This window comes from Acinonyx jubatus, chromosome B4 (assembly GCF_027475565.1).
Source record: "Acinonyx jubatus isolate Ajub_Pintada_27869175 chromosome B4, VMU_Ajub_asm_v1.0, whole genome shotgun sequence".
NCBI lineage: Eukaryota > Metazoa > Chordata > Mammalia > Carnivora > Felidae > Acinonyx > Acinonyx jubatus.
Genome location: NC_069387.1, coordinates 54,965,486 through 54,978,402, shown reverse-complemented (window position 1 = coordinate 54,978,402; position 12,917 = coordinate 54,965,486). Strand labels below are relative to the sequence as shown.

General features: G+C 35.5%; 1 protein-coding gene across 1 annotated transcript in view; it reads right to left on the bottom strand.

Annotated features, from left to right (window-relative positions):
* The window catches only part of ETNK1 (ethanolamine kinase 1), a 67,113-nt gene that overhangs the window by 41,011 nt on the left and 13,185 nt on the right, over positions 1-12,917 (bottom strand). The window contains exon 2 of the mRNA XM_015064283.3: positions 5,755-6,014. Within this exon, the coding sequence (XP_014919769.2) occupies positions 5,755-6,014 (260 nt within the window). The remainder of the gene's footprint in view (positions 1-5,754; positions 6,015-12,917) is intronic.

Sequence of the window (12,917 nt, the reverse complement as noted above, 5' to 3'; positions counted from 1 at the left end):
CTCAGTTGGTTAAGAGTCCAACTCTTGATTTCAACTCAGCTCATGATAAGATCAAGACCAATGCTGGGCTCTGCACTGACAGCACAGAGCTTACTTGGGATTCTTTCCCCACTGCCTTTCCCCTGCTTGCACTCACTCACATGCACGCTCCCTCTCAAAATAAATAAACAGTTTAAAGGAGAAAGAAATTAAAAAAACCTGAACACTTATATATACCATAAGAGAATTACACTGTAACTTGAAATAAATTTAATAGGAAAAAAGGTAAATAGCTAGTGTTACTACTTATAGTGTCAACTAGCCATATCCTTACCTGTCATCTTCTTTGCCTTCTTTTTCAACCTCCATTCTTTTTTTCAAAAATATGAGTCAATTGGGGGTGCCTGGGTGGCTCAGGCTGAGTGTCCCACTCTTGATTTTGGCTCATGTCATGATCTCATGGTTGTGAAATCAAGCCCTGTGTCAGGCTCTGCGCTGAGCATGGAGCCTGCTTGGGATTCTCTCTTTCCATCTGCCCATCCCCTGCACACATGGGTGTGCACATGGGCTCTCTTCTCAATAAATAAATGAACATTTAAGAAAAAACTATAGGTCAATTCAATATATCATTCACTGCAAGCTAAGCGTCATAGAACTTAATTAAATATATTGTTGGGGCACCTGGGTGGCTCAGTTGGTTAAACATCTGACTTCAGCTCAGGTCATGATCTCACAGTTCATGAGTTGAAGTCCCAGGTCAGGCTCTGTGATGACAGCTCAGAGCCTGGAGCCTGCTTTGGATTGTGTGTCTCCCACTCTGCACCTCCCCCACAAGTGCGTGCTCTCTCTCTCTTAAAAATAGACATTTAAAAAATAGAGACAGAGACAGAGACAGAGACAGAGAGAGAGAGAGAGAGAGAGAGAGAGAGAGAGCGCGCGCTCTTTGGTCTCTAACAGCATGGGTTCTTTTTTTAATGAAAGGTATATATACCTGCATTAGTATCATACATATTCTAAGTAGATCTAACTGAAAGTACAGGAAAAGGCTTCTATATAGACTTTTTTTTTTTAGAGCAGTTTTAGGTTCACAGCAAATCTGAGAGGAAAGTTCAGACATTTCCCAAATGCCCCCTACACTGACAGAAACATCACCTCCTTCAGTATCAACATCCTCTACCAAAGTGGTACATTTGTTACAACTGAAGAACGCATGCTGGCATATTGTTATCACCCAAAGTCCATAGTTTACATATGGGTACACACTTGGTGTTGTACTTTCTATGGCTTTGAGCAAATTTATGACAGGTATCCACCATTAAAGTATCATGCAGACATTTTCACTGCCCTAAAAATTCTGTTTCACCTATTCATTCCTTCTTCCCTACTAACCCTTAGCAACCACTGATTTTTTTAGTGTCTCCATTGTTTGGTCTTTTTCAGAATGTCATGTAGTTGATTTAATGCAAACATTTTTATGACATGGTATCAAATACCAAAATGAGCCTTAACAAAAATTCAGTATTCTTGATCAAAAACTGTAATTTTCCATCTTTCTACTTAAGATTACATACAATTATGAAAAGCTTTCCCTTTAAAACAGAAATTCTATAATAAGCTTAACAGCAATGATTTAATTATAGAGAATAATCACAAATCAATAAATGGGGGAAGCTGCATTTATTTTCTTCTTGAATCTTTTTCACTTTACTTGTAATAGGTGGAGTAATAAAGGCCTTACTATTTTCCTTTACATTTTATGTTCTTTTCTCAGTGAGTAAGTAAAAAGATTAAGTTACTCATTATCTTCTGGGATGTACTTGTACTAGGCACATGACTAATTACTTAAAATCTTACTTTTCTCATCTATTAAAATGGATTTTAATATTATCTATTCCCTAGGATTATTGTGAGTTGACTTTATTAATACACTTAAGGTGTTTTGGGGTGCCTGGCAGGTTCAGTCAGTGGAGTGTGCAACTCCTGACCTTGGGGTCATGAGTTCAAGCCCCCCATCATGCATACAGTTTACTTAATTAAAAAATATATTTAAGAAAATGCATATACATAAGGTGTTCAGAACAGTGTCCAGTTCATATTAAGTGTTGTATCAATATCAGCCACCATCATCACTTTAATAGATCATTTCTCCAATTAATAAAAATTATAACATACCTGTTACTCTATTACCCATTACTCTATCTTTTTTAAAAATATTAGTTAAAAATAAAATCTTCAGGGACGGCTGGATGGCTCAGTTGGTTAAGAATCCAACTCTTGGTTTCAGCTCATGTCATAATCTCACAATTCACGAGTTCAAGACCCACTTGGAGCTCTGCACTGAGAGTGCAGAACCTGTTTGGGATTCTCTCTCCAGCAATCTCTGCCCCTCCTCTGCTCATCCTCCCTCCCCCTCTCTCTCTCTCTTTCCCCTCCAAAATAAATAAACTTTAAAAATATAAAGTAAAATAAAATCTTAACTTTTTAATGTAAAATGGTCTCTTCAAGAAAGCTAAAATAAAAACTAAAACAAGGGACTACTCATGAGTATTAAGTACCTAAAATCGCTTAGTTGAGAAAGATTCTGAAATCTCCCATGTTCATGAGGAAAGAGTTCCAAGACTGGTTAGTATTGTCTATCACAAACAAGGGGGGGGGGGGGTGGTGGTTAGCGGCAATGATTACTTGCTATGCTACATCTAAATGCTGTTTGCATACACCTCACACCTTAAGGAACAATATATAATGTTATAATAGTACACAAGAGCAAAAAAAAAAAAGTCTATGAAATTTAAAATTCAGAAAATGTTTCTAAAAGCATAATAAAGTCAATTGATTAGTATTTAATACTTCAATTAATGTCTAAGTTCTTAAAAGCTCTCCATAAGTTAAAATGTGAAAAGTCTTGAGGAAAAAAATTGTAATTATAAAAGCTAACATATTACATAGTGTTTAATACATGCCAGGCATTGTTCTGGACTTTTTACATACACTACAACTTTAATCCTTACAACAACCCCCTAGAAATAGGTACTATTATTATTCGCATTTTTTAGGTAGGAAAACTGAGGCACAAAATGTTTAAGTACTATGCCCAATTTCACATAGCTCATAAAGCTGAAGCAGTCTTATTCCACTGTATATTCATAGTGGCAGAGGTATAATGCCATATATAGAATTTCACATGGCTTTTGGGGCACGTGGGTGGCTCAGTCAGTAAGCATCCGACTTCAGCTCAGGACATAATCTCCCAGTTCATGGTTTCAATCCCCGCATCAAGTTCTGTGTTGACAGCTTGGAGCCTGGACCTGCTTCAGATTCTGTGTCTCCCTCTCTCTCAAATATAAATATTAAAAAAGAAAAAAAGAATTTCACATGACTTTTGATTCTGTAACTTTCCACGATCACTCAAAGAGGAAAAAAACTGTCCTGAGCATCTACTTTCCATCATGAGATTATAGAATAAAGAGAAGTGAGAAATCTTCTGAATATGTACTATTGACCAACAGATAGTACCCACTGCCAATAGTTCAACGAAAAGTTTAAATTCAGTGTGTTAAAGATAGTTTAGGAATATCAACATTAAGGCAGTTAAGACGGCAACACCAGGGGCGCCTGGGTGGCTCAATTGGTTAAGTGTCCAACTTTGGCTCAGGTCATGATCTCACAGTTCTTGAGTGTGACCCCAATGTCGGGCTCTGTGCATCTCAGAGACTGAAGCCTGCTTCAGATTCTGTCTCCCTCGCTCTCTGCCCCTCCCCCACTTGCACTCTGCCTGTCTCTCTCTCTCAGAAATAAATTAAAACATTAAAAAAAAAAAAAAAGAATGCTACACCAGTGGGGTGCCTGGGTGGCTCAGTTGGTTCAGCATCCAATTTGGTTCAGGTCATGATCTCACGGTTTGTGAGTCCATGGGTTCAAGCCCTGCATCGTGCTCACCGCTGTCAGTAGAGTCTTCTTCAGACCCTCTGTCCCCCTCTCTCTTTACCCCTTCCCTGCTCATGCTCTCTCTCTCTCAAAAATAAAAAAAAATATTAAAAAAAAAAAAAGAAGACTGCTATACCAGTTAAAGTTGTATTAGCTTTAAGCAACTTTCTTCTTAAATCTCTTGTACAAGGACTCATTATTTTCCTCCTTGCTTTAGTTACTAGTACGATGGCCCTTCTCTATGGAGAAGAGAACATTATGGAATATACTTTTTGTATCTGAATCTAACTCCAGCTTTTCCTTTGGCCTAATTTATGCATCTAATCACCTTTAATCCTGTTATATTGATATACTTCAGACACTGAACAAGCTTAAGGGTTTATAAATAAATTTCATACACACGCATGCACAAACCTAAACACAACAAAAAATGTAACACAAATGAAAAAAGACATTATCTATTAATTGGGATCCTTCAATAAATTCTAAACAGGGGAGCCTGGATGGCTTAGTCAGAGGAGTGTATGACTCTTGATTTCAAGGCTGTAGGTTGGAGCACCAAGTTGAATGCAGAGATTACTTAAAACCTAAAAAAATACATACTAAACATTATACTCATGTAAGGGAGGAGACTCTATCTTGTTAAAAACTGGGGTTTGAATAGATTTCTATACCAAAATATTTTTAAATATTATTTGAAAGTTATAAAATACATAAATACTGGTCCATTCCATTTTCATCACTGTGTTAACATAGCAACTCTTAAAATATGACCCAGGATCCCTGGAACCTCAAAACCCTTTCAAGTTTATACAGTTAAAACTACTTTGATAAGATATTATTTACCTTTTTCACTCTCTCGTGAGTATACAGTATAGTTTTCAAGAAGCTACATGAAGTGGTGTGATAATGTTATCACACTGATAGCTAACAATGTGCAAGTGAGATTCCTGAATTTTAAAAAAGTTGTTTTAATTTCTAACATGGTAAATATTGATAGATGTAACTCACAAAACCTCTTTGGGTCCTCAATAACCTTTAAGAGCTGTTAAGGGATCTTGAGACCAAAATGTCTGAGAACTTCTGGTTTAAACTATGAATGAATTTGCAGTTTTCAAATCAAGCTCATTTGCTAGTTTTTAAAAGAGAACTCTAAAAGACAGCAATTTTAGAAAAATGATCAAGCATATGCAAGACGTTATCGTTATAGAAAACATAATACAATGAATTAAAAAGTAGTATAACGTTAACAGAATTAAAAGCATCTTAGTAAGCAAAATCTCTGAAAATATGACCAACTGAGTTACAAAAGTTAGTAATAAGAAATGTGTGATGCTTTAATCCACACACTACTTTAAAAAATTAAGGGGAAGCCTTGACACTCAGTAGCAGGCTAATCCAAAACCACACGTTAGAGTCCTTTCTTTTGCAAAGAGTCAATAACGAGATGGCAGACAGAAAGGGTTTTTTTTCTTCTTCAGCAAAGACAGAGTCCAAACTAAAGAAGTTTCTAAATTAACCAAATAATTGCTCAAAGAAAAGGCAATTGCCTTTTAAATATTTAAAAAATATTTCCTGGGGCACCTGGGTGGCTCAGTTGGTTAAGCATCTGACTCTTGATTTCAGCTCAGGTCATGATCTCATGGTTCATGGAATCGAGCCCCACATTGGGCTCCACGTCGAGCACGGACCCTGCTTGGGGTTCTCTCTCTCCCTCTGTGTGTCTCTCTCTCTCTCTCTCTCTCTCTCTCTCTCTCAAAATAAATAAACATTTAAAATATACATGTAATTCCTTAGTGCACTTAATACTCTTATTCATCAGAAAGAAAAATTTAGAGAAAGTAAATATACCTGAAAATGGCAGGGTTGCAGACATGCTTTGGATCCAATGCTTCTCCCTGTATAAATTCATAGCACAGTCCATTATTGAAGGTACAGTAGAGTTGTGGTGCACAGCCATGAGCCTGCAACACTCGGAAACTCTTCACTTCCTCATCTCGATCAACTAACAGCTCAGTCTTATTGCCATAAATTCGCACCAGGACTACATCCTCCATTGTATTACTCACGTAACAGCCAATAAGTTTATTTGTGATTCCATCTGTGAAAAGCTGCCAAAGGAAAAAAAAAAAAGAAGAAAAAATGAGTGAAAAACCAATTATACACTTCATTAACAAATGAAATAGCAGATAACTTGAAAATAACTGAAACATCTACTTTTTAACATAAAAAAAAAACTTCTAAATACAATTTTGCCAAACAGGTCTATAATTTTAATTCTAGATTTAAATAAAAAGGAATGCTACCGCTTAATATGTTGCCCTTAATTCCCATAGCATTATGTCTTTTCTCTTGATCCAAAAGCATTAATTATTCAATCTCTAGTACTTCTATACAATGTTTTGATGCTATTGTATCTCAAAGTATACCTTGTACTGCAATCACTATAAATGTGTGTAGACACACACAATCTCCTATGTCTAATAGTCCGGAAACTCTCTGAAAACAGAGACACTGCCCTCTTTCAGCATGGCATTTAACGTATAAAGGTCTTTAATAATATTCACAAGTTTAGGGGGTGCCTGGATGGCTCAGTCGGTTAAGCATCCAACTCTTGGTTTCAGCTCAGGTCATAATCTCAGTCGTGAGATCAAACCTCATGTCCACGCTTAGTACAGAGCCTACTTAAGATTTGCTCTCTCTCTGCCCCTCTCCCCTGCTCACTCGAGCTCTCTCCCTAAGATACAAAAATGTTTAAATAATAATAATGTTCACAAGTTTAAATATACAAATGTAAATCTACCATACGTTACAAATTATGGTAAATCTCCAACTTATAAAAAATGAATTTTAAATGCCAATTTTAAAAGGTTACTTAACACAACATGCATTAGAAGTTGTTGTAAGCATTTAGGTTATAACTTTTTAAACTTAAATACTGTGGCTAAAAAGAGAAGTACAACCTTAATGAGAGGAAATGAGAGGTTAAGTAGAAACTTCCACAATATTTTCTAAAAGGGACTTTTGGGACTTTTCAAGAGCTTATGTCAAGTATGTCAAGTTCTTTCTTGTATCTGAGCACAAATGGTACACTTAAAAGGCAAACAGATGATTAGCAGTGTTAGTTCAAATCTATTCAAAAACTGCAATTTTTATTTTCCTCTTATTTCATACTAAAACTAATTTTTCTATTTGCTCAAAGCTTTTGGAGGCTCTCAGGTGGATTAAAGGGACAAGAGATAAAAGTCAAAGTGTAAGCAAGAGTTAAGGACATTTTTTTCCAAGAAAACTGTCAAAAAAAAAAAAAAAAAACAGGAAAAAGAGCCAAAGGATAAGTTTTAAATGTACACATATTTAGTTAATGCCTGAGGAAAAAATGTAAACGTTTCTATTTCAATAAGATTACTGTAATGATAAACGACATCTGAAAAGGCTTATATCTTCAGGTGAAAATCTGGAACTGTTTACTAAAATTAATATAATACACAGCTAACTAGGTTTGGGGGTTTTTTTGTTTTAGTTTTTTTTTATGTTTACTTATTTTTGAGAGAGAGCGAGCATGAGCAGGGTAGGGGCAGAGAAAAAAGGAGACACAGAATCCAAAGCAGGCTCCAGGCTATCAGCACAGAACCCAACTTGGGGCTTGAACTCACAGACCACAAGATCATGACCTGAGCTGAAGTTGGATGCTCAACTGACTGAACCACCCAGTCACCCCAACTAGTTTATATATATTTTTTTTTATTATATACAAGACTTGACTATTATCCTTATTCACATAATGCAGGTAAATTACATGAGTTAAGTAAAGAGGCTTATTTTAAATACTTTTTCAGGTATGCAGAGACATACAAGTATTGCTTTCCACCTAGATTTCACAAAATTGTATGTAGAATTGACAAGAAGCATATGCACTTACACTAAATGCAAATCATTTTATTAAAATCTGTGTTGAAAAGCATACTGTCTACTACAAGGTCATATCAATTCATATACATTATTCTGTAACTTCAGATGTACGATAAAATATTTCAACTTACTGTAACAAAGACTGAGAAACTAACCCCAGCATCCTCTACTGTGCAGTAACTACATACTTCCAACGAAATAATAAACCATAAATTCTTGTAAAAAAATAAATACATGAATACTATCACTTCACATCTATAAAAATATTGTAGGTATAAATAAGGATAGAAATGTCTGCAAAGATATTCAAGAAAATATTAGGCAGACAGGTTAAATCTTGTTTTTTGTTTTGTTTCTCTAAACTTTTTCCTTTTGGTTTATGTATGTTTTCTCACTTTCATTTTCCTGCAATGAGCCTAGTTTACATTTGAAAAATTAAATTACTAACAGAAAAGAAGCCCAACAACTAGGAACTGACCTGGCACACACAGTAAAGCCTTGAGGTTCTATTGAACATAAATAATTTCACAGAACACCAACATCAGATGAGGCCACTCTGACCACAATGGTTCAAGACAAAAACAAAGCCATTCTGTAATCATGTCTGAATGTAGACAAAATCATAAAATTTTTTCAAACCACAAAAATGACTAAATATCCCCCTATTTTGGCTCGTATGAATGACTGCTCTTCATTTTCAGTCACAGCTTTGGCCCTGCTTCATTCCTCCAGTCCTTTAGATAAGATTAATATATCCCCAGTCATAGACTTGCCCCCACTTCCTGACAACACCAAATCCAGAGGAAAGCCTAGCTTACTTGAACACTTTCCCAAATCAGCAGACCCAAATTAAGTCCTTTGTAACATCCACTTACTGAGATCCCTACTATTCCTACCTAGTGGTATAAGTTCTCTCTTAAACCCAACTTGTTTAGCTAAAAGTGTGTTCTTAATGGAGAACACTGGCTTTAAAAATGTATGGATAGGGGCACCTAGGTAGCTCAGTCCGTTAAGTGTCTGACTTCAGCTCAGGTCACGATCTCAAGGTTCGTGGGTTCCAACCCCACGTGGGGCTCTGTGCTGAATGCTTGGTCAGAGCCTGGAGCCTCCTTCAGATTCTGCGTCTCCTTCTCTCTCTGCCCCTCCCCCCCTCGTGCTGTCTCACTGTCTCTCAAAAATAAAGTAATAAAAAAAATTTTTTTAAATAAAGATGTATGGATAATGGTTTTTGCCCTTGGATGGTTCCCACCTCATATATAAACCTACAGGAAACTCAGAAGGTGCTGAACCTTCTGAAACATACAGTAAAATATACTAGGTATATACTAGATACATATACTAGATATATACTAGAAATGTAAATTTTCACCTCAATGGAGGAAGGACAAAACTAATACAAATCTCATGGAGCTCCTTTTCTCAGGAACTATATCTTGCACTGTTTGTCAAATATTTAGGATAGTACTAGCTCAGCGAAAAACATTCTGAACTGAATGATAACAAAAACATTTCAAAACTTGTGGATGCTTGCAGGGTCATGTAAATAAAAATATTAAAAATTAAAAAGGCAGAAAATTAATGATCTAAGCTTCCAGCTCAAGAAGCTAGATAAGTAATTCTTCAAATATATATATATTAGAAAGAGAATAAAAGGGCAAAATTATCAATAAAACACAAAAATTCAACCATCAAAAATTGTTATATTTAAAGATAAGGTTGATCACTTCCAAGCAAAACTATCAAGGAAAAAAAAAAAAGAAAACAAACTATCAATAAGATATCAAAACATGCCAAGGACATTACAAGAATATTATAAAGACCACTCTCATGAACATAGTTGCAAAAATTCCAATCAAAATATTAGTAACTAGGGTCACTGGACTGGCTCAGTTGGTACAGTATACAACCCTTGATCTTGGGGGTCATGAGTCTGAGCCCCACATGGGGTGTAGAGATTACTTAAATAAATACTTTAAAAAACATATCAATAACTAATATTTAAAAAGGAGAACACGTCACAACCAAATGGGGCTTACTCTAAAAAGCAAAGGTTTTCAACATTAAAATTTTTTTTAAAAAATCAATGTAATTCAGCTCAACAGAAAAATGGAGGAAAATCATGCAATCATCATGAGAAGCAAAAAAAAAGTATACCATAAAATCAACACTCATGTATGATAAACACATGTGCAACTAAGAATAAAATGAAACTTCCTAGGATGCTTGGCTGGCTTAGTCCATAGAACATGCAACTTTTCATCTTAGGGTCATCAGTACAAACCCCACATTAGGGGCAGAGTTAACTTTAAAAAAAGAAAGTTTGGGGTGCCTGAGTGGCTCAGTTGGTTGAACATCTGACTCTTGACTTTGGCTCAGGTCATGATTTCAGTCTGTGGGTTCAAGCACCACATTAGGCTCTGCACCACCAGTGCAGAGCCTGCTCAGGATTCTCTCCTTATCTCACTGCCCTTGCCCCACTCGTGCTCTCTCTCTCTCAAAAAAGTAAACATTTTTTTTAAAGTTTAAAAACAAAAAGCAAAAATGTGGAGAAAAATTAAAGGACTAAATAAATGGGATATGCCTTGTTTATGGATTTTGAGACTCAATATTGTTAATGATTTTACTTCTCAAAAATCTATGGAGTCCACAAAGTATCAAACTCTCATCCAGTTTCTTTTGTGAAAATTGAAAAGTTGAGTCTACAATTTATATGGCAATTTAAAAAGTCAAGAATAGTCAAGAAAATTTTAAAGAACAAAGTTAAAACCCTGTATCATGGACTACAGTAATTATATCAGCTTCCAACAACCATAGTAAAGCCTGAGAGTGAGTAATCAAGATAGTACAGTACCAGCGCAACAGATAAAACAGACCAAAGGGACAGAACAACATAACCTGGCCCACATACAATGCAACCTCATTTATGACAATGATGACACTATAATGGGGAAAAGATGGCCTTTTCAATAAACAATAAGGAGTCAACTGATAGCCACATGGAAAAAAATTAATCATGATCCCTTCTACCTAACATCATACACAATTCTAGATCGATATAAAATATCAAAACAGTAAAGCTTGTACAAAACACAGAAGAATGAACATCTTCATGAGGTTGACACAGGAAGAGATCTCAAGACATAAAACAAGCAACCTATAAGGAAAAAAAATTCAAATACTGGTTTTAAGATTATCAAATATACTACTAAGAGTGAAAGTGCAAGCTACATTTTGGCAGACAATAATTGTAATATTTATTTATTTGAAAAGGACTCAACTCGGGGTGCCTGGGTGGCTCAGTTGGTTAAGCAGCCGACTTCGGCTCAGGTCATGATATCACAGTCTGTGAGTTCGAGCCCCGCGTCGGGCTCTGTGCTGACAGCTCAGAGCCTGGAGCCTGCTTCAGATTCTGTGTCTCCCTCTCTCTCTGACCCTCCCTCGTTCATGCTCTCTCTGTCTCAAAAATAAATAAACGTTAAAAAAAAAAAAAAAGGACTCAACTCTACAACATATAAACAACATCCTCACAAAGGAAAAACTGAAAAATCAGCAAAAGATTTGAACAAGTACGTCAAAACAGAAGACATCCAAATATCCAACACACACAAAAAAAGATGCCCTTAGCCACCAGCAGAATGCAAATTACACCCATAAGGTATCCCTAATGCCCACAAGAATGATAAAAATAAAGACAAATAATACCAGCTGTTGGTAAAAATGAAACACACTGAAACTATCATATACTGCCATTATGGGTATAACTGGGCACAACCACTTTGGAAAACTGAAAATATGTAGTGAGGCTGAAAATACTTAAGCCAGATGACCTAGCAAGTCTAACTATTCACCTAACAGAAAGGGTCATTTATGTTCACCCAAAATATACATAATTATGTTTGTAACAGCATAATTTTTAATAGTCAAATACTGAAAACATCCCAAATGTCCATCAACAGTAGGAAATAAAGAAACTGAAGTGCATTCTCACAATGGAATAAGTTATTGTAAGAACTATATATACACGAATAAATTTCTCAAAATTTGAACAAAATCCAGCCCCAAAAACAAAAAAAACAGAAATAGTCCACATGATTCCATTTAAAAAATTCATAAACAAAATTATGATGTAAGAAATCAGGATAGGAGTAATCTTTGGCTGGGGAGAGAGATGATGAATAATGACTACAGGGGAACATAAGAAGATTCAGGGGTACTGTTTCCCCAAATCCGTTTCCTGACCTGGATACTTATTACACAGGTATGGTCATTTTGTAGGAAAATTCATCAGGTTCTACACTCGATGAATTGTGTGCTTTTTATTATGTGTATCACTTATCAACAATAAATAGACTTTTATTAAAAAGAGTTAACACAATATTCAGAGCGGGAGGAATGTATTTTCACGTTAATCTTCTCATTACCTTCAACGATTTTCCAATTTTACAAAGGTATAAAAGCAATACACATTTGGAAGAAACCATACTTTGAATATGAATTCTGGGCTGGCGATATGCAGTTTGATCCTCTCATGATGATAGTTAACAGCAGCTGCAGCTCTCAGTCAACCACATGATCATGACAATAAACAACCAATGCACTTCCAACCATTCTGTACCCAAACAACCATTCTGTTTTTCACTTTCAGTACAGTATTCAATAAATTACATACAATATTCAATACTTATTATAAAATAGTCTTTCTGTTAGATGATTTTACCCAACTGTAGGCAAATGTCAGTGTTCCGGGCACATTTAAGATAGGCTAAGCTAAGCTATGATATGCAGTAGGTTACATGTGTTAAATGCATTTCCGATTTGGGGGATTTTTGACTTACAATGGGTTTATCAGGACATAACCACATCAGAAGTCAAAGGATACATATATATGAAATGAAATAAAATTTCTTAGTCTATTACATGCATTCTCAAAACAGGTATCACCAAAGAAGCAAGAAAAAGCTATTACAATGGTTTGTGGCTTACCAAAGCTCAATACTATCTGACAAAATCCTATTCTTTGGTATATAATTTCTGTTAGATAGAAATCAACAAAGCTTTTTAATTAATTTCATTTTAATTTTTGTTTCGAGAATACTTATTAAAAG